Source organism: Sander lucioperca, chromosome 6 (genome assembly GCF_008315115.2).
Source record: "Sander lucioperca isolate FBNREF2018 chromosome 6, SLUC_FBN_1.2, whole genome shotgun sequence".
In the NCBI taxonomy this organism is placed as follows: Eukaryota; Metazoa; Chordata; class Actinopteri; order Perciformes; family Percidae; genus Sander; species Sander lucioperca.
In genome coordinates this window covers 42,737,810-42,762,226 of record NC_050178.1, presented here as the reverse complement: position 1 = coordinate 42,762,226, position 24,417 = coordinate 42,737,810, and the positions used below count along the sequence as shown (strand labels likewise).

Here is a 24,417-nt window from a genome sequence, read left to right as displayed (position 1 = left end):
ATTGACCGTGTGGGTGGAGTTCTTCCTGTTAACAACGATGAGCAACAGGATATGGGTGACTGATGCTGATATAATGGTGACTCGGATCAAGTGCACCCATAGTAGCAAGAGAAGAAATAGTAAAATAGGTTTGGCGCGGCTGGTAGACTAGCAGCTGAGAGCGGAGGCAGAGAAACCTAGGTCAAATTTGCGGTCCATCTGCTTTTTAGTATTTAAGGCGGGCCGAGAGACATTCGTACATTTACTAAGAGAGAGTTGGTGCGGTTTAATTTGGGGTTTACCCTCAGTCTCTTGTCAGCCGTCTATTGGAGCTTGCCCTGCGCAGGCAGCCGGGAGTACCTTGAAAATGCCTCCCATCGATAATGACACCGGGAAGAACGAACTCAAATCTCGGATACAGCAGCTTATTGACTCTAATCAAGTGATGGTTTTCAGTAAAAGCTACTGTCCGTTTTGTATCAAGGTAAGTTATTTATTTTGTCAAAGGGGAAGATATCTTGCTTTAGCTGGTCGGAAACTTCCACCTTCCACCCGCGAAGTTACACGGGATTGGTCTAATTGCTGGCTCTTCTTTGTCACGTCCATTTAACCAGTGACTTCGCTTCGTTGGAGGCTGAATACAAAGTTTATTGTAAATTAGCCGAATCACATAAAACAATGTCAAGCTGTTAATGTTAGATATAATTTACCATAGGTCAATATTTGGTGGAGATAGCCTAAGTTAATATCATTAAGTCACAGACGTGTTAACCTCTTATCTGAACTTGGTCGCGCTTCTTATAATCCATAATAGTCCATAACGTTAAATATTTTCACTGTCAAACACACATCCTGTTTAGCTACAAAGTAGCGCTTGTTTCTTTAACCCTGGTGTTGTCTTCCCGTCGACCATGCAACTTTGTGTTTTTCTGGGTCGAAATTTCAACATTTGGTTGTTCTTTTTCTACACTTTTCTCGACGTTTTTGTCGACTTTATTCCAATTTTTGTGTCACTTTTTTTCAAAAAAAAATTTGGTCACTTTTGGCGTTTTTTTAATTATGTTTTTGTCAATTTTTTTGGTCGCTTTTTTTTTTTTTTTTTTTTTGTCATTTTGTTAATACGTTTTTGTCACATTGGGCGATGTTTTTAATGTTATGTCACTTTTCCCGATTTTTTTGGTTACTTTTTTTCAGCGTCTAAAAAAACAGTTGTCATAGTTCTGATATAGAAAGTTTTTGTAAACGGGTCAAATTTGACCCGAGGACAACAGGAGGGTAAAAGTTAGCACAATTTGTGTTTTTGTATTTAAACTCTTAGCTAACAATTAACAGGATTAACATGATAGGATTTTCTTGAAACAGAGCAATCTTTGATTAATTTTAATGATGGATTTGGAGTATTTCGATTATGTTCAAATCAAGCAATTTAAAGATAATCTTTGCTAATAGGAAAGGTAGTTTCGGGGTTTATTGGTGTGTTGTGTGTATTTGGGCTAGGGAATATGTGAACTACCACGATTGAGGGAATTAATATAGGCTATAATTAAATAAAACACATCTGTTTCTTTGTAGGTGAAAGACTTGTTCAAAGAGCTGCAAGTCGATTGTAATGTGGTGGAGTTGGATCTCATAGGTAAGTTAAGATGTTCAGTTAGCAGTATAAGTGCAATGTTATATTTTGTTATGTCTCATGAAACTTGTTGCAAAGTTCAGTGGTTTTTTCTGAAGAAGCAGACTGACTTAGATTTGTAAAATAAATAAAACAACATACAATGTATGGAGTATCAAAGCAAGTTAAAGTTCTGTGCATTCAGTGTGGTCAAGGATTTCGTCTTAGGTACAATGTTCTTGATTTTATGATGCTAAAATCTGTTATAAAAGCACTTCAGGAGAGTGGAACACTTTACTTCACCTATTTAGCAAATCAAAAACAATATATAAACGTTGAATACATGTTTGATAACAGACCATAATGTTGTCGTAAGTAGATATAGGTGTTTATTAATGTACTTGTGAACAATCATAACTCGTGAGTGGAGGCTGGTGTATATATGAGATGATGTATGAAAGTGTAGTAAAACACAGTTGTAATAGAATGTGTTTTCATATGAGAAGTTATAATTGTTGACAAATGCTATCCATTAATAAATGGTTTAAAATGTCCTTTTATCTACTTACAGCTAGGGCTGCATCTAATGATTATTTTCTCGATTAATTGTTTGGTCTATAACATGTCAGAAAATTAAAGAAACTGGGATGGACATTTTCCACTAAGTCCAAGATTATGTCTTTAAATGTCCTATGTCAGTCCGAAACCCAAACATATTCAGTTTAATGTGATATAAAACAGAAAAGAGAAGGACATCTCTATATTTGAGAGGCTGAAAACGGCATTTTCTGCCATTTTTGCACGAAAAGTAACTTTACGATTAAACGATTATCAAAATAGTTGCCGATTTTCTTTTCTATTGATCCCCTAATCGATAAGTCGGCTAAGCGTTGTAGCTCTACTTCCAAATACAGCATAGTGTTATAAACTACTATGTATTCAATGTTAATGTAGAGCTTATAAATGCTAAGTACGTGTTACTGGTGTTTCCTTGAATCATTTTTTATGATGTAAATATAAAATGCATTTTCATGGTTGCGTTAATATCCACACAGTGGAAAATTGTCCTCCGTGATATAGTAGGGATGTTGCGTTAGCTCAGACTGTTCTGTTGTCTTCCTTAGTAGCAGCACAAAACGTGCTGAGTCACTCACTGCCTCAGGCCATATCTTAGTAATCCCTTACCTCACTGCTCTGTCCTGCTCTGCAGAGGTATTTCTCAGAGTCTCATGTGTTTTTGATGAAGGGAGTATATAGGGATGCTGATGATTAATCAATGAATGACTGAAGTGCTTGATCACCATTAGGAATATGTACAGAATGTTTAGAAACCAACACAACTTTACGTACGGGAATGCTTATCACATCAGTTTGTAACACTTGCTTATTGGGCTACTAACTTCAAATAGATTGACAATACTTAAAGGTGCTCTAAGCGATGTCACATGTTTTTTAGGCTACTATATATAATTTTTAAAGACCAAACAATCGATTTGAGAAAATAATTGACAATAAAAATAGTAATAATTAGTTGCAGCCCTAATGTGATGTCATGCTACCTCTTTTTGTTATTTTTGCCTATTCATTGTGTATTACTCATACTTTTCCATATGAAAAGTAGATGTACTGAGTGGATGGTTATTATTCAACAACCCTATTAACTTTGACTTAAACCACATTAACCCTTCTGTCTAGAGGACGGAACTAACTACCAGGAGATGCTGCTCGAGATGACCGGACAGAAAACTGTTCCTAATGTCTTCATCAACAAGACGCACGTTGGCGGCTGTGACAATACAATGCAGGTGAGGAGCAAATGTGTGCACCTAATTGACTGTCTTACAGGGATTTTCCTCTTTTGTGCTCAAAATCCTTGTTATACACCACTGTAAATGTTGGTGTATACAGCGGTGCTCATAAGTTTATGAACCCATGCTAAAGTTGACTAAAAAGAGGAATAACAAAAATCATCTTTTGGAAATTGATCTTAATGCCTTAATTAAAAAACAATTAGGAAAAATCCAACCTTTAAGGACACCAGTTTTCTTTGTGAATGAATAATGTATCGTAAATAAATAAATAAATGTTCTTCCTTAAAATACAGGGGGCATAAGTAAGTACACCCCTATGTTAAATTCCCATAGAGACAGGCAGATTTTTATTTTTAAAGGCCAGTTATTTCATGGATCCAGGATACTATGCATCCTGATAAAGTTCCCTTGGCCTTTGGAATTAAAATAGCCCCACATCATCACATACCCTTCACCATAGCTAGAGATTGGCATGGGGTACTTTCCATAAGATCATCTCTCAATGCAAATCAAACCAGCTATTAGGCTAACTGAAATACAACCATGCCAATCTCTATATCTCTATCTATAAAAATATTGGGTTATTTGATTGTCTCCATATCGTCCAGTTCTAGTTTGGATGCCACGAGTCGCACACGCAGCCATCACTGGAATCTAATTTTACAAATAGTACAATACTAATAATAGTGTAGTATGAAGGTAAATATGGTGCAAAAAGGGAGAGCTTGTAGAATACAATGTGAGAACTTGCAGAACAAAAAATCTGAACTTGTATGTTAAAATTTGCACTTGTAAAAATAAAATTTGCACTTGTAAAAAATATTCACACACATGTGATCTGAATTTGAAGTCATACAAAGAAAAAAAACATGAGAGCTTGTAAAAAAAATCTGAACTTGTAAGTTGAAATTTGCACTGGTAGAAAATGTTCACACACCTGTATTCTGAATGTGAAGTTACAGAAAAAATATTCACAAATGTGTAGATTGATATTTACATGAACACAATGACAGCTGCAAACTTATAATGCAACATTTACTCGTATACTTTTTTTTTTACTCTGGTTCATTTTCCATCACAACCACAACTCAGTGATTACAACCTCTGGAATCTGTCACTGCAACTTCACATATGTGCTCTCTCGCATCACAAAGTGGCCAATCTGCGCACCTCGACTTTCACAACACTCTTGACGATACATTTGGTGCAAAACTAATTTGTACCTGTGGACTTAGGCTGTGGAGCTCTGAGCTAACAGAACGGGAAAAGCAGGGTTTCTATCGCCAGATGAGGGACAACTCTGTCTGGCTTATTTATGTAGTATGGAAACTTGGTGGAATAGCATGCTAGCGTTAGCTAACTAGCAGCCAGCCCGCTTCTAAATAAATACCTTTTAATTGTCTAAACATTTTTAACAGTCAAACTAAAACACTGGCGGTGAGCTCCACGGCCTGCAGCCGCAGACGGACCGTCATCAGTGGGTAACAGGTGCCAAGTTTCGCATCTCTGCCGAGAATTGCGTCCACTAGGGAAAATGATGATTTTATAAGGCAAAGTACTGTTTAAAAACTAGGCAATAGTAAATCTCTTTGTCATGTTCATCAATAATGATTAGGATTTTAGAAGGTTTAGAGACATCAATGTTTTATCAGACTCTGTAGTAGCATTTCCTTGCTACCTAGATGCAATTTTCGACAGCAGTGAATTCTGCAGAAATTATTGTTTCTGCCCAAGCGGGTGCAATTCTTAGCAGGGATGCACAACATCAGCAAAGCAAGCTCTGGTCATGGCCGGGGGATGGGCCGCTGCTACCGGATGTGGGGCTCTCCGTGTCCCGCTGGAGCTCTGACTGCAGGTCGAGGTCGGCAGCGAAGCTTTCTGGCAAAAGCAGTGTTGCTACGCTGGTCGATCCCCACTGATGACGGTCCGTCTGCGGCTGCAGGCCGTGGAGCTCACCGCCAGTGTTTTAGTTTGACTGTTAAAAATGTTTAGACAATTAAAAGGTATTTATTTAGAAGCAGGCTGGCTGCTAGTTAGCTAACACTAGCATGCTATTCCACCAAGTTTCCATATTACATAAATAAGCCGGACAGAGTTGTCCCTCATCTGGCGATAGAAACCCTGATTTTCCCATAGACTGTATGTATATAAGAAGGCTTTTCCCGTTCTGTTAGCTCAGAGCTCCACAGCCTAAGTCCACAGGTACAAATTAGTTTTGCACCAAATGTATCGTCAAGAGTGTTGTGAAAGTCGAGGTGCGCAGATTGGCCACTTTGTGATGCGAGAGAGCACATATGTGAAGTTGCAGTGACAGATTCCAGAGGTTGTAATCACTGAGTTGTGGTTGTGATGGAAAATGAACCAGAGTAAAAAAAAAAAGTATACGAGTAAATGTTGCATTATAAGTTTGCAGCTGTCATTGTGTTCATGTAAATATCAATCTACACATTTGTGAATATTTTTTCTGTAACTTCACATTCAGAATACAGGTGTGTGAACATTTTCTACAAGTGCAAATTTCAACTTACAAGTTCAGGTTTTTTTACAAGCTCTCATGTTTTTTTTCTTTGTATGACTTCAAATTCAGATCACATGTGTGTGAATATTTTTTACAAGTGCAAATTTTATTTTTACAAGTGCAAATTAAATTTTTACAAGTGCAAATTTTAACATACAAGTTCAGATTTTTTGTTCTGCAAGTTCTCACATTGTATTCTACAAGCTCTCCCTTTTTGCACCATATTTACCTTCATAGTGTAGCCTAATCTGTATCTGCAACTTGCATAAATACCAGGTTTAAACAAAATTAATAGACAGTATTGTTAAATGAACAGAAGAGCCATTCTCAGAATTCGAGGCCCCCGCTAACAGAACATGGCTAACAAGAAGCCCTGTCAGAGTAAATAATGGATTAACCTTGAGACGGCAACACTCGTACTGGGACAGCTGTTACTAATACCAGCTGTTTTGAAAAAAAGCTCGGGTAAATATGAATTGTTTTAGTCATTCTGACTATATTTGAAATGGGTTATGCTTATTGTCACATCATCACCATTGAGGCCACATTGTGTTAATGTTTCTGTCAGGCTCATAAAGACGGCAGCCTGCAGCAGCTACTGAGCAGTAATGAAGCTTATGACTATGACCTGATCGTCATCGGAGGAGGGTCTGGGGGCCTGGCCTGCTCAAAGGTGAATTAACTGCAACACATTTTCAGTCTTAGCTTAGCTTAGCTTAGCCAGCAGCTTGCATACAGTCTGCAGAAACGTATTAATAAATTAAGGATTCATGCAATGATGCAGTAACATTGGCTCTGTTGACAATAGGAAGCTGCTGCATTGGGGAAGAAGGCCATGGTACTGGACTATGTTGTGCCAACACCAAAAGGAACAACCTGGGGTAAGATGCTTTCACTTTAGGATACCTAGTAATACGTGATTAGAGCCGTGAAAGATTAATCGATTAGTTGTCAAACAAATCGCCAACTATTTTGATTTTATAAATAAAAAAATCTCTGATTCCAGCTTCTTTTAAATGTGAATATGTTTCTGTTTTTTTCACCCCTCTATGACAGTAAAATAAATATCTTTGAGTTGTGGACAAAACGAGACATCTGAGGCGCCATCTTGGGCTTTGGGAGACATTTTTCATCATTTTTTGTGACGTTTTATAGACCAAACAACTAATCGATTTAATCGAGAAAATAATCAACAGATTAATCAGCAATGAAAATAGTCATTTAGTTGCAGCCCTACACGTGACGCGGTGTATATTTTAATCTCATTTGGTCGGTAACTCACCATTTCCACGTGTTGTTAATGTGTTCTGTTGTGGGGATCAGGTCTGGGTGGAACTTGTGTGAACGTGGGCTGCATTCCCAAGAAGCTGATGCACCAGACGGCCGTGCTGGGCACCGCCATGCAGGACGCACGCAAGTTCGGCTGGGAGTTTGATGAGACAGGTGAGGGCTCAGAGCACCGGCCCCGGAGGTCACGAAGGGGGGACGTCACACCGGTTTGCCGCGGTAAATCAGAGGCAAACCTTGTCAGTAGTCTGTACTTGTTGGGATTCCACTGATTCCACTGATGGCCGTCATTCTGTCTGTTCTCAGTGAAGCATAACTGGGAGACGATGAAGACGGCAGTGAACAACTACATTGGCTCACTGAACTGGGGCTACAGGGTGGCACTGAGAGACAAGAATGTCAACTATGTCAATGCCTATGCAGAGTTCATTGAACCACACAAAATCAAGGTAACTGAGTACTACTAAACAGGGTTCTCGCGGGGTCTTAAAAAGTCTTAGGGTCTAAACTCTGAACTTTAAATTTAAGGCCTTAAAACGTCTTAAAAACGGCCAGATTTTCATCCGAGGGCTTAAATTTCATTTAGTCAGGTCTAAAAAAGGTTTTACCCTCGTTCATTTCCAGAAACCCTGGCCGCAGAAAGAAGTATGGAGTCGTAGTCTACAAAGAGAAAGCATGGAGTCGTAGCCTACAGAGAAAGTATGGAGTCGTAGTCTACAGAGAGAAAGTATGGAGTCGTAGTCTACAGAGAGAAAGTATGGAGTCGTAGCCTCCAAAGAGAAAGTATGGAGTCGTAGTCTACAGAGAGAAAGTATGGAGTCGTAGCCTACAAAGAGAAAGTATGGAGTCGTAGCCTACAAAGAGAAAGTTATGGAGTCGTAGCCTACAAAGAGAAAGTATGGAGTCGTAGCCTACAAAGAGAAAGTATGGAGTCGTAGTCTACAAAGCGGAGCTGTAGAGGCTCTGTAACAAAACCAGCAGAACACTGCCCTCAGAACGTTGGGTCGGTGTGTTGTAGTTCTTTCGGGGGGTATTGGTGGTGTTACGTACGCGGTGATAAAACTACAAATCGCATAATAAATGCAATACCTGCCTGCAAAATACGTCTGCGTCTCCTCAGAGTTTGTTAAAGTTCGGCTAGGCCTACGTGTGGAAAATGGGAAAGTGTACTTTTAACGAGACATGGCTAGGTCACAGTGAGTTCCGCTGTTGGTTACTCGCGGTACCCAGCTCCAGGTACGAGACTTGCTGCAAACTTTGAAAAAAAAATAATTCAAGAATGTCAACTATGTCAATGCCTATGCAGAGTTCATTGAACCACACAAAATCAAGGTAACTGAGTACTACTAAACAGGGTTCTCGCGGGGTCTTAAAAAGTCTTAGGGTCTAAAACTCTGAACTTTAAATTTAAGGCCTTAAAACGTCTTAAAAACGGCCAGATTTTCATCCGAGGGCTTAAATTTCATTTAGTCAGGTCTAAAAAAGGTTTTACCCTCGTTCATTTCCAGAAACCCTGGCCGCAGAAAGAAGTATGGAGTCGTAGCCTACAGAGAGAAAGTATGGCGTCGTAGTCTACAGAGAGAAAGTATGGCGTCGTAGTCTACAGAGAGAAAGTATGGAGTCGTAGCCTACAGAGAGAAAGTATGGAGTCGTAGCCTCCAAAGAGAAAGTATGGAGTCGTAGCCTCCAAAGAGAAAGTATGGAGTCGTAGCCTCCAAAGAGAAAGTATGGAGTCGTAGCCTACAGAGAGAAAGTATGGAGTCGTAGGCTACAGAGAGAAAGTATGGAGTCGTAGTCTACAGAGAGAAAGTATGGAGTCGTAGTCTACAGAGAGAAAGTATGGAGTCGTAGTCTACAGAGAGAAAGTATGGAGTCGTAGCCTACAGAGAGAAAGTATGGAGTCGTAGTCTACAGAGAGAAAGTATGGAGTCGTATCCTACAAAGAGAAAGTATGGAGTCGTAGCCTACAAAGAGAAAGTATGGAGTCGTAGCCTCCAAAGAGAAAGTATGGAGTCGTAGTCTACAAAGCGGAGCTGTAGAGGCTCTGTAACAAAACCAGCAGAACACTGCCCTCAGAACGTTGGGTCGGTGTGTTGTAGTTCTTTCAGAGGAAAGTATGGTGTGTACGTACGCGGTGATAAAACTACAAATCGCATAATAAATGCAATACCTGCCCGCAAAATACGTCTGCGTCGTCCTACAGAGATTTGTTAAAGTTCGGCTAGGCCTACGTGTGGAAAATGGGAAAGTGTACTTTTAACGAGACATGGCTAGGTCACAGTGATTTCCGCTGTTGGTTACTCGCGGTACCCAGCTCCAGGTACGAGACTTGCTGCAAACTTTGAAAAAAAAATAATTCAATTAGTGACTCTGGGTGTGAAGGCGCTGGAGTCACACACCAGAGCGGGGAAACACAAGCTAGCCTTCAGCAGACTTGGCCAATTAGCCAAATCACCGTAACCAGTTTTGTGCCTCACCCCTGCCGTCGTCCTCCAAGTAAGTTTGTTTTAGCCTATTTTCATTTTGGGCCTAAGGTTTTGGGCATTTGGCATGTTGTTGGGTGTGAAAGGTTACTAATGTGATTGCTTCTGTAAATTAAATTAATGCTTTTTCAATGACTGAATTCATTGAAATAAAGTGATTTCTTTTTCAGAATTTCTTTGATTTGAATATTTTTTTTTGGTAATGCGTCGTGTAGGTCTTAAATTTCAATCTTTATGGTCTTAAAATGTCTTTAAAGGTCTTAAATTTGACTTACTAAAACCTGCAAGAACCCTGTATAAAGGAACCTTGACTTTCCTTGTACGGATGATTAACTGGGATTGCTGGTTTGGTTCCAGTCTTAGGGCTGTCTGCTCTTGAAATGTTGTCTAACCTGTCATGACAACCTGTGTTTGTCTTGTTTTGTTTGTCTTAAACAGGCATTGCTAAACATTTAATCTCCATATTTGGATGCCTTAGAGCATTGCTGTTGTTTTTTGCCTTTCCTACTTGTGATCACATAACAGGCTTCACCCAAAGCAAAAAGAAAAAGCATCCTGCACATCATTGACAAAAGTACTTTTTTTACTGTATTTTTCTGACAGGCAATAAACAAACGGGGGAAGGAGACCTTTTACACAGCGGCTAAGTTTGTCTTGGCTACAGGCGAGAGGCCGCGCTACCTGGGCATCCCTGGAGACAAGGAGTACTGTATCACCAGGTGAGGGCACAATCACGTGGTGGCTGTAACACCACCAGCCCTATCTAATGACAGGCTGTGTTACTGGAAGCCCTATCCAGAGCTCATTTTTAGATCAGAGGGTGGGTTCAGCGGATGTCTGAAGAAATGTCTCTTGCCATAGTGTCTGATCTCTGAAAACACAAACGCACCGTTCACGGTTGTGGATACGCTTGCATCCTCGGCGGGTGGCTTTGTCTCAGGGCATCCGTTAATCTCCCAACTGTGTAAATGTTATGCAAGATTGTCCTCAGGTGTCTTTGGTGATTATGCTGATGTTTTGGCAGCCTACAAATGATCTCGTGCCGCTCACTTAGTCCTACAAAACCTCAAAACCAAAGGTGGTTTGATGTAAGACACAACCCCAGCCTGGTCACTTCCTTTTGTGTGGAGAGAGGAGACTGTCAAAATGGATAGAGAGAGAGAGAGAGAGAGATAGATATATAGATGGGTAGATAGATACTTTATTGATTCCCAAGGGGAAATTCAAGGTCCCAGTAGCTTACAGACATCACACACAACATACACATACATCATAAACAGGATGATAAAATAACAAATCCACATGAATGTACTAAGAGATGTATAAGCATGAGAAGCTTGCTGTGACAGGGCAGAGACTGACCCTGTAATTCAGTGTGAGGGTGTATGTGTCATGGTGGTAGTGCAAATAGGTCCAATAGTGCAAGGATAAAGTGTAGACACCAGCATTAAATAAAATAAAGTATGGACAATAGAAGAGAATAATGTAAACATGGTAATATAAAAACTATAGCAGTGCAATGATAAAGTTTAAAAAAGACAGCATTAAATATGGGCATTGTAAGCATTAAGCCTTAAATATGGGCAGGGAGGGAGGGGTTGTGCATATGGGCTAATATAGCCAGTAAACAGTGTAACAGTATAAACAGTAAGCAGTAAACAGTGGGCCAGTGGACAGTCACAGCAGCAGCATGTGTTGTACTTGGAAAGTCTTATTATGGTATTATTTTTAACCAAAAAAATCCCCTGTCACTGAGAAGCACATGGACATTTGAGAAGTTATTGTTAGCCGAATAGCACTGTAGCTTCATGTTTCACCGCTCGCTTTGTTTGATATCCTGTCTGCCTGCCTGCGTTTGTCCACCAGTGACGACCTCTTCTCGTTGCCCCACTGCCCGGGAAAGACCCTGGTGATCGGGGCATCGTACGTGGCTCTGGAGTGCGGTGGTTTCCTGGCCGGCCTGGGTCTCGATGTCACCATCATGGTGCGGTCCATCCTGCTGAGGGGCTTCGACCAGGACATGGCCAACCGTGCCGGAGAGCACATGGAGGAGCACGGTGTCAAGTTCCTCCGCAAATACGTCCCTGTAAAGGTGAGTGTTTACTAGACTGACTAGATAGTATTTTGATTGAGTCAGCCCTTTCATGTACACACACAGCAATGTAAAGCACGTTGGACTAGCTGCGGTGGAAATGTGTACAACCCATCAAAATTACAGCACATGCTTCAGGAAAGATTCCTTTCATTTGACAATTTTAATCTTACTTAAAGGTACAGTTGGTAGTACAACTGGTAGTTATCAGACTTTGAACAGTGTAATTATACAGCATCCGATTAACTGCAGGACCATTTTGCATCATAAGTTTTATCTCTCAGTTACACATTTGACAGAAGCACAAAAAATGTTGTCCTTTTGACTTTCTTGCGTCTGTGTGTCAGGTAGAGGAGCTGGAAGCAGGTACTCCTGGCAAGCTGAAGGTGACAGCCAAGTCCACAGAAAGTGATGAGATCATCGAGGGAGAGTACAACACTGTATGTACTGATCACACTTCCCATCTGTAAATGTTGTAGAATACTGGGGAAATGATTTGTGATGTTTCTTACTGGGCCGATTTTGTAGGGAACCCTGATGTGTTCAGTAATTTAAAAAAATATAATAATTATATATAATCTGTACTTTTTTCGGTACTTCTCCTCTGTAATTACAAAAAATATATTTCAGTTGTAAAAATAATTCCAAACCTATTTATCCTATTTACTTAGAACATTATGTTAATTATTTAGAATATTTTACACTGACAGAAATTAAATAAAAATAAAACCCCTCCCTCTCTCCTCCCAAAGCCTTCCCTACAACATATTAAATTGAATAATTATTCAACTTTTATTCTTGTATATTCTTTTTTTAGCTGGTTTTATTTTCATCATGACCGTTTTTAATTGCTCTTCAATGTTTGATGTAAAGCACTTTGAATTGCCTTGTTGCTGAAAGGTGCTGTAGAAATAAGGTTGCCTTGCAACCTCAGCCTGTCAGTCAGTCCCCAGGGCATAGAAACCACCGTTGTGCCTGCTTGTCTCACAGGAAGTGTAACGTCAACAGCACCGCGACTGCTTTCGGCTCGCCATTAATATCATATCACAGTGAATGGTGTCTGCGTCAAGTTTTGAAAAACTGTAACCACACTTGAACCACACTCTGTACCCAGCCCTACGTGTTAGCTAGCTCCTGTTGGCTTGAGCAACCGCCAGTCTCAAAAAGCAAGAAAGCTAATGTTAAGCTGTCAGACAGGGTTGACACCAAGCATTTTCAATTCATCCAAAAGCAGAAGTAATCCAACTAAGACATTAATATGTTGCGGTACGTTTTGTCTTTTCTCTTGTTTTTACAACTTATGTGTTGTCTCAAGCCTTCATCTAGCCATTCTTGTCTAAATAAAAATAGGAACGACCCTAGGACTTCCTTTTTAAACTACAATCCGTTTCTTTGTTCTTCAGGTGTTGATAGCAGTTGGCCGAGACGCATGCACAGACAAGGTTGGCCTGGACAAGGCAGGGGTCAAAGTCAACCCCAAGTAAGTTCATTATCTCATTGTATATCTTTATTTTTCTACATAAGTCGATCCCATTATATGGGGCGGCCTGTGCCTTTAAGACTTGTGGTACAGTCACGGTGATTCAGCAGTTTTTCCCATGGCTAACTGCAGGGGTGGGGTGAGTGTGTTGGGAGATTTGGTAGGGAGAGAGAAGTGTCCTTGTACAACATATCAGCTGCTTTTTAACCCTTGTGTTTTCAAAGCTTTTTTATATCAGAAATTGGGGGGGGTTTTTTTCAACCAAACTGCCCAAATTAACATGGATGTATGGATGTAATTTTGGGTGTTTTTATTCAATTTTATAACCTTTGAGAAAAATGTTAAAATGGTTTCAAAACAGTCTCCTGAGTAAACTTTGAAATACACTAGTCTGTGATCTACTCCACATCCTCTGATCTTAACTATTAAATTAGGTGTATAATGTAATAATAAAATATGTCATATAAATTAAGTTTGTTGACCATGAATTAAAGAAGCGACAAAAAACGGGGGAAAAAAGCACCCAAAAAAAGTTAATTTTCAATTTTGACCCAGAAGGACAAAACAAGGGTTAATGCCGTAAAATCAATTCTCTAAATCTAAACATTTTTCATGCTGGTGTCATATTATTTTTATTATTGGACTCCACTTTGGTTGATTACTTTTATCAATACATTTAAAGGTAAAAACAATCTTATAAGTCATTCGTTTTGCTATTGATATTTTTATTCCAATATTAGAAGTATAGAAAATGTAGCCACTATTTAGTGAATGACTGACTGAGTGGTTCAGCTATGAGGCCAGCAGGAATTAAGCTTGAGGCCGGCTTAAAAGAGCGCTCGGTGGGTCACGTGGACCCAGTCTTATGACGTTAGTAGTACTCTGATGAAGCCGACACACAGCCAGAGGGCCCCTGGGGTCCCGGGGCCATCAACAGGTTTGTTGTTCTGCTGCTGTACAGTGTAGAATATATGGCTTATATGAATACTGGGGCGGCTGTGGCTCAGTGGTAGAGCGGTCGCCTGCCAATCGGAAGGTTGGTGGTTTGATCCCACCATGTCGAAGTGACGTCAATGACGCTGCGCATTGGAGTGTAAATGTGTGTGAATGTTTATCTGATGAGCAGGTGGCACCTTGTACGGCAGCCTCTGCCACAGCGTATGAATGTGTGTGAATGGAGAATGGTTCCTGTACTATGTAAAAGCGCTTTGAGTAGTCGTTAAGACTAGAAAATCGCTATATAAAAACAGTCCGTTTACTTCTGTAGTTTGTTTGGCTACACTTTACTTGAAGGTGTCTACATAAGAGTGACAATAACATGACACTGTCATGAACGTGTCATAAACATTATAAACAAGTCATAAACGTTTATGACATAACTCTTCTATCATTGTCATTTGGTTTTTGTCATGACAAGTTAGGGTTAGAGTTAATGTGTCATGACTGTCATGTGTTCATGACAGTCTCATGTCACTCTTATGTAGATACCTTCAAGTAAAGTGTTACCGTTTGTTTTTCAATTTTTTCCAACATGACCTTAGGCTCACTTAAAGGTGCAGTAGGTAGGCTAAGCCTTATAAAACTAACTTTCTGTCATATTTGCTGAAACTGACCCTATGTTCCAGTAGAACTACATGAAGCAGGTAATAAAAAAAAAAATCCTTCTCCTCTACAGCCTGTAGTGCGATTTCCAAAATCCACTGCTCCCTGTTCAGATGCACCAATCAGGGCCTGGGGGGGGGTGTATAACTATGTGTCAATCACTGCTCAGGCACACACATTTCATAGCGTCCTCCCCTCCTCCTCCCCCGTGCACGAGCTGCAGATGGGCTTCCTCCCGTTCCCCCCTCTTCACACGCGTTCGATCGTGCACAGCTCTCCCTTGTGGGGGGAGGGGCTTAGGAGAGCATTTGGGCTTTAGCGGAATGGGGGGAGGGACTGAGAAGTTGTCCATGTTCAATTTTTTGGGCTAAGTCCTGGATCCTCACAATCCTACCTACAGCACCTTTTAATTTTGATTTCTGCCTTGTGATGGATAGATGGTCTTCTGCTGCATGTATAGGGCAGTTGTGAGGTTCCTTTGTCCAAATATCTCGTTTTGGACATGTCGATTGAAGTAGGAATAAATACTAGCATTAAGTAAAGTCATTCACATTTATATGAAGCATGGTAGGTTCTTCCTCGCTGATCTCTCCGTACCGTCCTCTAGGAATGGAAAGATTTCAGTCAACGATGAAGAGCAGACCAATGTGCCCCACATCTACGCCATTGGAGACATTCTGGAAGGCAAGTGGGAGCTGACACCTGTAGCCATCCAGGCTGGCAGGCTGCTGGCACGACGCCTCTACGGGGGCTCAACGCTTAAGGTACATCAGCTTTAAGAGGCACTTACACATACCATCACAATGATAATTTGTACGAACGGTAAAACACAGTCTATAATTAATAAATGAAAGTGGCAGTAAATTCGCCAGACTTCTCCTTGATTCGTATTAATGGTGAAGCTTTTGTTTATGGAGTCCTACAGTGATAAAATGTATGGAAGAAAACGAATTGAGATGCATCAAAATGAATAGAAAATAAGTGAATTGTTGCATTCTGAAGGGAAATTTAACAGTGAAGTGCGTAGAAATTCCAGTCCAACTTGTGTTTGTATTGTAGAATTAGTTTTTACTTTAACATTGACACGTTAACTATGATCACAGGATGTGGCAGTCTGAAGCCACTCTTGAATAATGACTGGAATAATGTGGGACATGTGCTAGCAAGAGACTTTATTTCCCTTGACAAACAGCAGGTAATTGTCTGTGTTTGTGCAGTGTGACTATGTCAACGTTCCCACCACTGTCTTCACCCCACTGGAGTACGGCTCCTGTGGTCTGTCAGAGGACAGAGCCACTGAGCTCTATGGGCAGGACAACCTTGAGGTAACACACACACACACACACACACACACACACACACACACACACACACACACACACACACACACATAAATAAATAAATACCTGTTTCACCTGAGAACCTTGTGACAGACATGAGTCCTACTTTGTTAATTGGGTTCCCAAAATCATACTGTTAAATGAGTAGATTTGGCTGGAAACATATTTGCAGTATGTCTCCTTAATTTCAAATTTCTCATTTGTCTCTGAATTCTGTACATAGTTAACTTAATTGTTCAGGTTTGTAATTTTGTACGGTCTTACGCAGGCTGACGTGTGTATGTGTTGCCTTTGACCAGTTAAAGAGCTTGTCCAATCAGATTTGTTTTGTCTGTGGTTTCCTTCAAGTTGCTGCTTGCGACCTGAATGTGCCTTTTACAATTTGCCGATCTATATTTCTACTTGTTTGTGCACATGGATGGGTTAGTATGCCAGCAAGAAAATGTATGGTGTATTATTACAGAATTAAACAGTACTATGAGCTCCTCTGTACTAGAGATGGCCCGATACCATTTTTTGCTTCCCGATTCCGATACCTGAACTTGCGTATCCGTCGATACCGAGTACCGATCCGATACCAGCGTGTTATATATTTTATTATGTTTTAACAGCTGTATACTACTATCCCTGTATGGATGTCATGATTTCTATCTTTGTTGTCAGTCTGGCTCAGGTTAAACTCTTTGTGAAACATGAACGCCACAGAACTTTCTTTTATTATCCAGTTTGTCAGTCAGTTATAACAGAAAAAGAACATAAATAAACTACTTTAACGTTGATCTTTAGGGCTTTATTACGTGGTATCGGATTGGTGCATAAACTCCAGTACTTCCCGATACCGATACCAGCTTTTTAGGCAGTATCGGAGCGGATACCGATACTGGTATCGGTATCGGAACATCTCTACTCTGTACACCCAGAAGACTTTGATTGCAGATTTAGTTGAACAAACCTTTCCCTCTTTTTAATTTAAAGGTTTAAAAGACATTGCTGAAATGATGCTGTTATTCAGTGCTTATATAATGCAGCTTTGCTGTTCACACTGTGTAATAGACCATCGTTGTGTTTTTGCTTTCTATGTTCAGGTGTTCCACAGTCTGTTCTGGCCTCTGGAGTTCACTGTTCCCGGCAGAGACAACAACAAATGCTACGCTAAGATCATCTGCAATAAACTGGACAACGTATGATTATTACTGCTTTTACACGCACTAATCAAATCTGAGCCTGGAGCAACCGGTAGCTTGTATCCCTTCCTGTGTCACATGAATGATCGTGCTGTTGTTACTGTAACACTGTCCCGCTGTAGGATCGAGTCATTGGGTTCCACTATCTGGGTCCAAATGCTGGAGAGGTGACGCAGGGCTTCGGTGTAGCCATGAAATGTGGTGTCACCAAGGAGCAGCTGGACGCCACCATCGGCATCCACCCAACCTGTGCTGAGGTAAGAAGTCAACTCTTTCGTTTTACGTCCGTTTTTATTTCTTTTTTACCTTCCATCTCTTAGGGCCCTGACACACCAACCCGATTATCGGCCGTCGGACAGTCTGGCGAGGACGGTGACTCGAGTCTGTTCGGTGTGTTCCGTGCCATCGTCCGTCGGAGGAGCTGTCGGCATTCATTTTGGCCGACCTGACATGTTCAGTCGGAGACAGGGCAGTCGGGACTCACCCGGAAATGGCGAGCGGATGAGCCTCTCAAAATCTGACAAATCTTTTAAACTGACCTTTGTCGATCTGAAATGAAAAAACTGCACGGCCTATTTCTCGCTTAAAATGTTTTCAGAAACACGTTTTGGTAAACTATTTTAGTACAATATCAGATCGTATTCTGAACAAGCTGCCATGACAGTCTGGCTGTGAATTTCCAGAGAGAAAAGACCCACGTGACGTGTTTGTCCAATCAGCTGCCGGTTTTCATTTTCTGGGAAACAATACAGAGAAGCGCCGCCTGCTGCTATGGAGACGTATTACGTTTCGCGCAGAGCGTACGCTCAAGTCGGCGTCGCCTCAGTGTTTTTTGAGGCATTTTTTTGGACCTCGGGGACCCGACTGATCAGTCCGACTGGCTTTTCTGCCGCCGGTCGGCTGTCTGGTTGGTGTGTAACAGCTCTTAGCGGTCTGGTTTGGTTCAGTGTTCACTTTTGTCACATTATTGCTTACAAACTTAATCAAACTAAACTAGTCTAAATGAATCTGTCGCAAAAAAGCTGTTTAGTTCTTGACAATCTTAATCTTAAGAAGGATTCATTTATTAAGACTTTTTTTTTTTCTTCAAACTAAAATACATTTTACAGCTTACTCAGCAACCCGTCAAACCACTCAGCTCTGTCCACTCCAGCAGAAAACATTTACCTTTCTAGAGAGAGAGAGAGAGAGAGATTTTTTTTACTGTGAAAGTTCAGCAAAAATGTTTTTAAGAATACAAAAAAACTTGCAGTACTACAGACAGTACAGAGCTGTAGCAAAGCTGAGACGCTGTGGCTTCTTCATGTGGCAGGGCTCAGCTTCTGCTCACTCAGGATCAGCACATTTCCTTTGATCAAATGAAAATGGCACCATCACAGCTGTGTGTCCAACAGATTACCACACTCTCTAAAAACTCCTCCTGTTCTCATTACTCGCTCCACAGCATTGTTATAAAACCACTAATTATGAGCCCTGTTTTCCATTTGGAGTCGGTGGTCAGCAGGTGCTACTGAGTATTTACATGCGCTTAAAGGTGCACTATGAGTTCCTGCATGGTTTCAGCGCAATTTCATTTTTGTCTCAAATCGTAGTCATCTCTCCTTGATCCGCTAGCTGGCTGCCCCCTGAACACACCGTGAAACAGCCCGGTCTCAGGAGACAACACAGGGCTCGTAAACGTCAAACAAACACTAGAGGCACAGGATAGGCACCAAAATACAACAAACCACGTTTGCAGCGAGCTGCTGACCCCCCTCCCCCTCCCCCACATTATGTGCATGCGCACTAACCCCCATCCCCTCCCCCAAACCTTCTCATCGGTGATTGACTGGAACGTGTTTGTTGTATTTTGGTGCCTTGCCAAGGCCGTTTCTTGGAACAAACAGTCACCCTGTTGGGGCTCTGCAAGCGAGACTCTCTTGGTTCCTCCCCCGTCTTCCCCACTGCCTGCTGATTGTCGTATCGATTCTGGACTGTTCAAGGGTGTCACCATGGCAACGTGCTGTGTTTTCGCTATAACATTCTGCGGACTGGGACACTAGTGGGACTGCCGGGCTGTGCGTTTCTCAGCAGGCCAAACTCCCCGAACCTACCCTCTCCCCAGTCCCACGCCTTCGCCGCTAAATGTGCAACTGTACATTTATGTTATGTTATGTTCAGCAGTGCAAATGTACTGTTTGTGTGCTTATGTGCTGAGGTGTTTTTTTTCCTGTTCCCAGACTGTTCTTATCTTTATGAGGATAGTCTGAGAGTTGCTTTTTTTTCCCTCTCCTCTCCTCATGTCATGCTGTATTGTCCCTGCGAGAGTTAAGAGAGAGTTGTGATGGCGACTCGGTGTGTCTGTGCGTGTTGCTTTAATGTGACATGCACCTACAACACCAGGACAAATTCCTTGTGTGTGTAAACGTACTTGGCAATAAAGCTTTTTCTGATTCTGATTCTGATCCTATGCCTCTAGTGTTTGTTTGACGTTTACGACCCCTGCAGCTAGCGGATCAAGGACAGATACCTACGATTTGAGACAAAAACGAAATTGCGCTGAAACCATGCAGGAACTCATAGTGCACCTTAAGTATCCTGGTTATGATCAGGTTTTTGGAGTATCTAAGTTATGCGTTGCGCTCGTATGGATATGCTATCTGGAGTACTCTAATAGAAACCAGGATACCGTGGCATGTCATCTCTTGATCCTGGTTTCTGAATGTTCTTATGTGGTACAGACCATAATGGATGACATGGTGAGGAATCAAGACAGCTGCACTCATGTTCCATGTAAACATCGTCGCTGAATATGAAGGAATAGGCTGGCTCACTTTTTAGACATAAAATAAGTCTTTATTTTTGTGAAACTGTCTAACTTGTTGTAAGGTAGTCTTTATTATCCCAGAGGGGCAGTTTGTGTTGTATTAGACTAATCTAAGAACAAAATGAAGACTGGCCTAACATTACAGACCAGTCTAAAATGTTTTTGTTATACTGTCCCAGTCCTCATCAGACATTTCGCGTTCAGCATGTTGCAATAGTATTCTGTTGACTAACCACGACATGAAAAAATGCTCCAGAGCAAAATGTTTTTTGCACAACAAACATGTTGTGAAATCAGACTGTGGTGTCCTGACTCTACATTGCAGGCTGATGTGAATGATTTGCACTTTGGTCCCATATACTGTAAAACAAAAAACTGACTTTGCTTTGCCAACGTCATGAACCTTTGCTTCCTGCTGCAATAGGTCCTGCTCCCTCACTTGGCTAGTTTAAAACAAAATCTATATCTGTGTAAATGATCCCGTTGTGCCAGACACAGATTTGATCAGAATGCATAACAGGGCAGCAGCTTAAAGTATTAACATGACATTTTTTTTTTTTTTTTTTTATCAATTTAATGGAAGTTTTTTTAATCATGTTTAGTTTTTGCAGATAGTAAGCTAAATCAAAATGTAAATTTCCAGTTAGTTTTGCCCACTGTGATACATGCTGTGCATTAATTAGCTTAATTTAAGATCTTTCCATTACACATTCATTATGTTAATGTGGCATGGTGATAATTGCAGCACATTAAGCTGCTCAATTGCCTCTTGTTTGATGTTTTTGTATAAGTGTGGCCCGCAGGTCTTCGTTTTGAATGAATGCAGGACACGGTTAATTTAACCGTGTTGTGCTTATGTCAAAGTTTAATAATCTTTTTATGGAACAGCAAACCGCAATGTTGACTCAGAAACCTCCAGCTCACCCAGTAGAGCGTGCGCCCCATGTAGGCTGAGTCCTTTGCAGCGGCCCGGGTTCAAATCCAACCTGCGGGCCTTTGCTGCGTGTCTCGCACATACACACACACATACACACACACACACACACACACACACACACACACACACACACACACACACACACACAGCCTAGAGTCCAATGTGCATTCCTGAAACGTGCAAATAGCCTGCAAAGGTGCATTATAAAGCTGCACCGCCTGATGTTTGTTTCTCCTTATCCTTTTAGATCTTCACCACTCTGGATGTAACCAAGAGCTCTGGGGGAGACATCACCCAGTCCGGCTGCTGAGGTTAAACCCTGCGTGTTTAGCGGGCTGCTCTCGTATTAGGCTCTCCTACCAACTCCTCATCTTAGTTCAACCTTTTTTAAAGCTCAGCCTCACCTCGCAGCTGCTCCGTTTACAGGGCAGTTGTTTCTCAGGACAAACTTAACACCGTGGCCAGCGTCTGAATGAGTGAAAGCACTCATAAAGGCTCGCTGGGAGCCTCGAGGCGACTGAAAGAATCCAGAGCTGAGGAAGTCTCTAGCTCTGGCTGAGGTAGTTTGATATGAGGGCAGCCTGCTGAACAGCGGGGTTACTCTGCTGATATTTCTACTGGGCTCCACCAGTTTGTCCTTCTCAGAGGAGCACCAACACACACACTACTACTGAGAATGTGTGTGTTTGGGCTGTTTGTGACGTCCTGGCCCGTAACCTGAAATACTCGGGTGGGCGAGGATCGATGTCCCTCTGCAGAAGCACCTGACGGGGGCCAAAACCCTTCGTCCATCTCCCAACTTCAAAAACTTCTCATTCACCCCCAATATACAGATTGCATACAGACTGGAATTGACTTCAGTAAGACATTAAAATTTGCACACATCCAGGGTTTGAATGGATGCACGGCTCTGAACTCTGGTCCAGCTTGTGATGGAAACATTATTTAATCTGGTCTGTGTGTGTCTGTATGTGCATGTATAGATTTACTGTCATCACGTCTTTTCTGTTAAGCCTTCACCATTCCACACATATTCCTCTTACCAGGTCTTTTGGATGAAATTGAGGCACATACATGTTGCTGTCAATATGTGTCTTTTGCAATGTGGAGGCACCGGGGGTTTTCTGCCTTAAAGAGAACTCTCTTTATCTCTTCCAAAGTATTTATCTAAACAAGTCTGCAGAGAGGTCATGAGTCGGCACCTTTCCAACCAGATAAAATTGAACGGAAAATACAACCGGAATTGTACCGAATGTTAAACAAAATTTCACAAGTTTTTACTAAATTAAGTTAATGCTTGTTTGTTGCATCTTGCTGTTTGCCTCTGTTTTATGTGTATGTAAAAGATATATTCAATCTTCTAGAGGACAGCATTCCAGCTGCTGTCGGTTGGTCATCTGTATAAATGACTTTGTTGGTGTCAAACCACTGTAGATGAATTATCTCTCAAGATTTAATAAAAACTGAATTCTCCTTCAGTGTTGTCACTTTTTCACTTGTGGAAAACGAGCAGTTGTGCAGAGGAGTTGTTCCTTAGCAACCTGCTCATCACTTTGCTGAATAAAAACTTAACGGATGAAGTTACCTTCCAATATTTTCATATTGGTTTAACCCTCGTGAGGTCCTCCCGTCCACTATGCAACTTTTTGTTTTTCTCGGTCCAAATTTAAAAAAACTTTTTTTTAAAAGTTTTTTTCAAGGTTTTTTTTTTTCTTCTCTTTTCCTGACGTTTTTCTCACTTCTGCGCTTTTTTGAGGTTGTTGTTGGTTTTCTCTCCGTCATTTTTGTCACTTTTTTCAACGTTCTTTTTATCCATTTTTTTTTTTCAAATGCTATAAAATTGACTAAAACACCCAAATTCAAAGAAAGTAGTGAACTGATCATTTATTTTACTTGTAAAGAGCGTCGTATGGAACCATCCACGTTATTCTTTTGGACATTTTGGTTGAGAGAAACCCAAATTTCTGATATAGAAACTTTTAGAACATGGGTCAAATTTGACCCGAGGACAACTGGAGGGTAGTGGCAGCAAAACTGGAAAAGAGGGAAAACCAGTGTAACACGTGACCTGGTTTCCTGGTGCTACAGTACATCAGGAGGATCCCTGTTATTTAAGAACTGATCAAAAAAACTAGCAGGTTTCAGTCTAGTCCTATTCATACATATTCCATTTAGCTATTACGGTTACTGTGTATATAATAAGACCTGTGCTGCTACAGTAAGTGGGTTTTATTACACTGACTGGATGACACATTTTTGTCAGATTTGCAACAACCAACAAAGATTTTCCATGCATCCCTTTAAAGGTCCCATGGCATGAAAATGTCACTTTATGAGGTTTTTTAACATTAATATGAGCTCCCCCAGCCTGCCTATGGTCCCCCAGTGGCTAGAAATGGTGATAGGTGTAAACCGAGCCCTGGGTATCCTGCTCTGTCTTTGAGAAAATGAAAACTCAGATGGGCTGATCTGGAATCTCCTCCTTATGATGTCATAAGGAGCAAAGTTACCTCCCCTTTCTCTGCTTGGCCCACCCATGAGAGAGAGACATCATGGCTTTCAAACGAGCAAAGTGGCAGTTGGTCAAGGCCACACCCCCACCCTCCACCTTGCCCCCCCTTTCTCCTCCTCAATAGCTACAGACACAGAAATAGCACATCCTAAGGAAAGCTCAAAGAAAGTGGGACTGGCTCTAGTGGCTGTAATTCTGCACCAAGGCTGAATTTTGGGAAAAAGACTTCAGATACAGTATTAGGGGATCACTAAGGTCTATATAAAAGCATCCAAAGAGCACCATGTTATGGAACCTTTAACAAAGGCAGCACAAAATGAACTTTACATGAAAACATTTTTTACCATTTTCAGCTTCTCTGGTAATCAGAATCAGAAATACTTTAATAATCCCAGGGGGAAATTATTTTTGTTACCACTCCAGGTATACAAACAACATATACAAACAACATATATTATTCAGACTTGTAACATATATATTAAAACAAATATACAGAAATAATATATACAATATGAAATGTACAGTGTTAATGTGCAAATAGTGCAATAAAAAGGAGAACTGATTGTCTATGGTGAGATGATTATAGTGCAATAAAAAAGAGAAGTGATTGTCTATGTTTAAGAGATTACAGAGAGGGGGTGTTCGACTCTCCGAGGGAGGCGTTGTAAAGTTTAATGACCACAGGCAGGAACGATTTCCTGTGGCGCTCTGTGGTGCATCTGGGTGAGAGGAGTCTTCTGCTGAAGGTGCTCCTCTGCTGGGCCAGTGTGTCGTAGA

At 41.1% G+C, this 24,417-nt stretch overlaps 1 protein-coding gene across 4 annotated transcripts; it reads left to right on the top strand.

Moving 5' to 3' along the window:
- Positions 1–54: 54 nt before the first annotated feature.
- txnrd3 (thioredoxin reductase 3) lies at positions 55–22,601 on the top strand. 4 transcript variants are annotated; one of them, XM_036002207.1, is made up of 17 exons: positions 55–463; positions 1,552–1,612; positions 3,284–3,393; positions 6,486–6,590; positions 6,726–6,798; positions 7,241–7,423; positions 7,511–7,602; positions 8,486–8,536; positions 10,291–10,406; positions 11,554–11,779; positions 12,127–12,219; positions 13,183–13,259; positions 15,469–15,625; positions 16,079–16,186; positions 17,287–17,382; positions 17,508–17,642; positions 21,376–22,601. In XM_036002207.1, exons 1-17 carry the CDS (start codon positions 347–349, stop codon positions 21,436–21,438), a joined length of 1,863 nt encoding a protein of 620 aa, XP_035858100.1. In that variant the 5' UTR covers positions 55–346; the 3' UTR covers positions 21,439–22,601. The 4 variants fall into 4 exon arrangements, 3 of the variants coding, with proteins under 3 accessions (XP_035858100.1, XP_031136486.1, XP_031136499.1); XR_004101764.2 differs by lacking the exon at positions 8,486–8,536 and having other exon boundaries at positions 57–463; positions 7,511–7,653; positions 21,376–21,604; positions 21,635–22,601; XM_031280626.2 differs by lacking the exon at positions 8,486–8,536 and having other exon boundaries at positions 57–463; positions 7,511–7,653.
- The last annotated feature ends 1,816 nt before the right edge of the window (positions 22,602–24,417 follow it).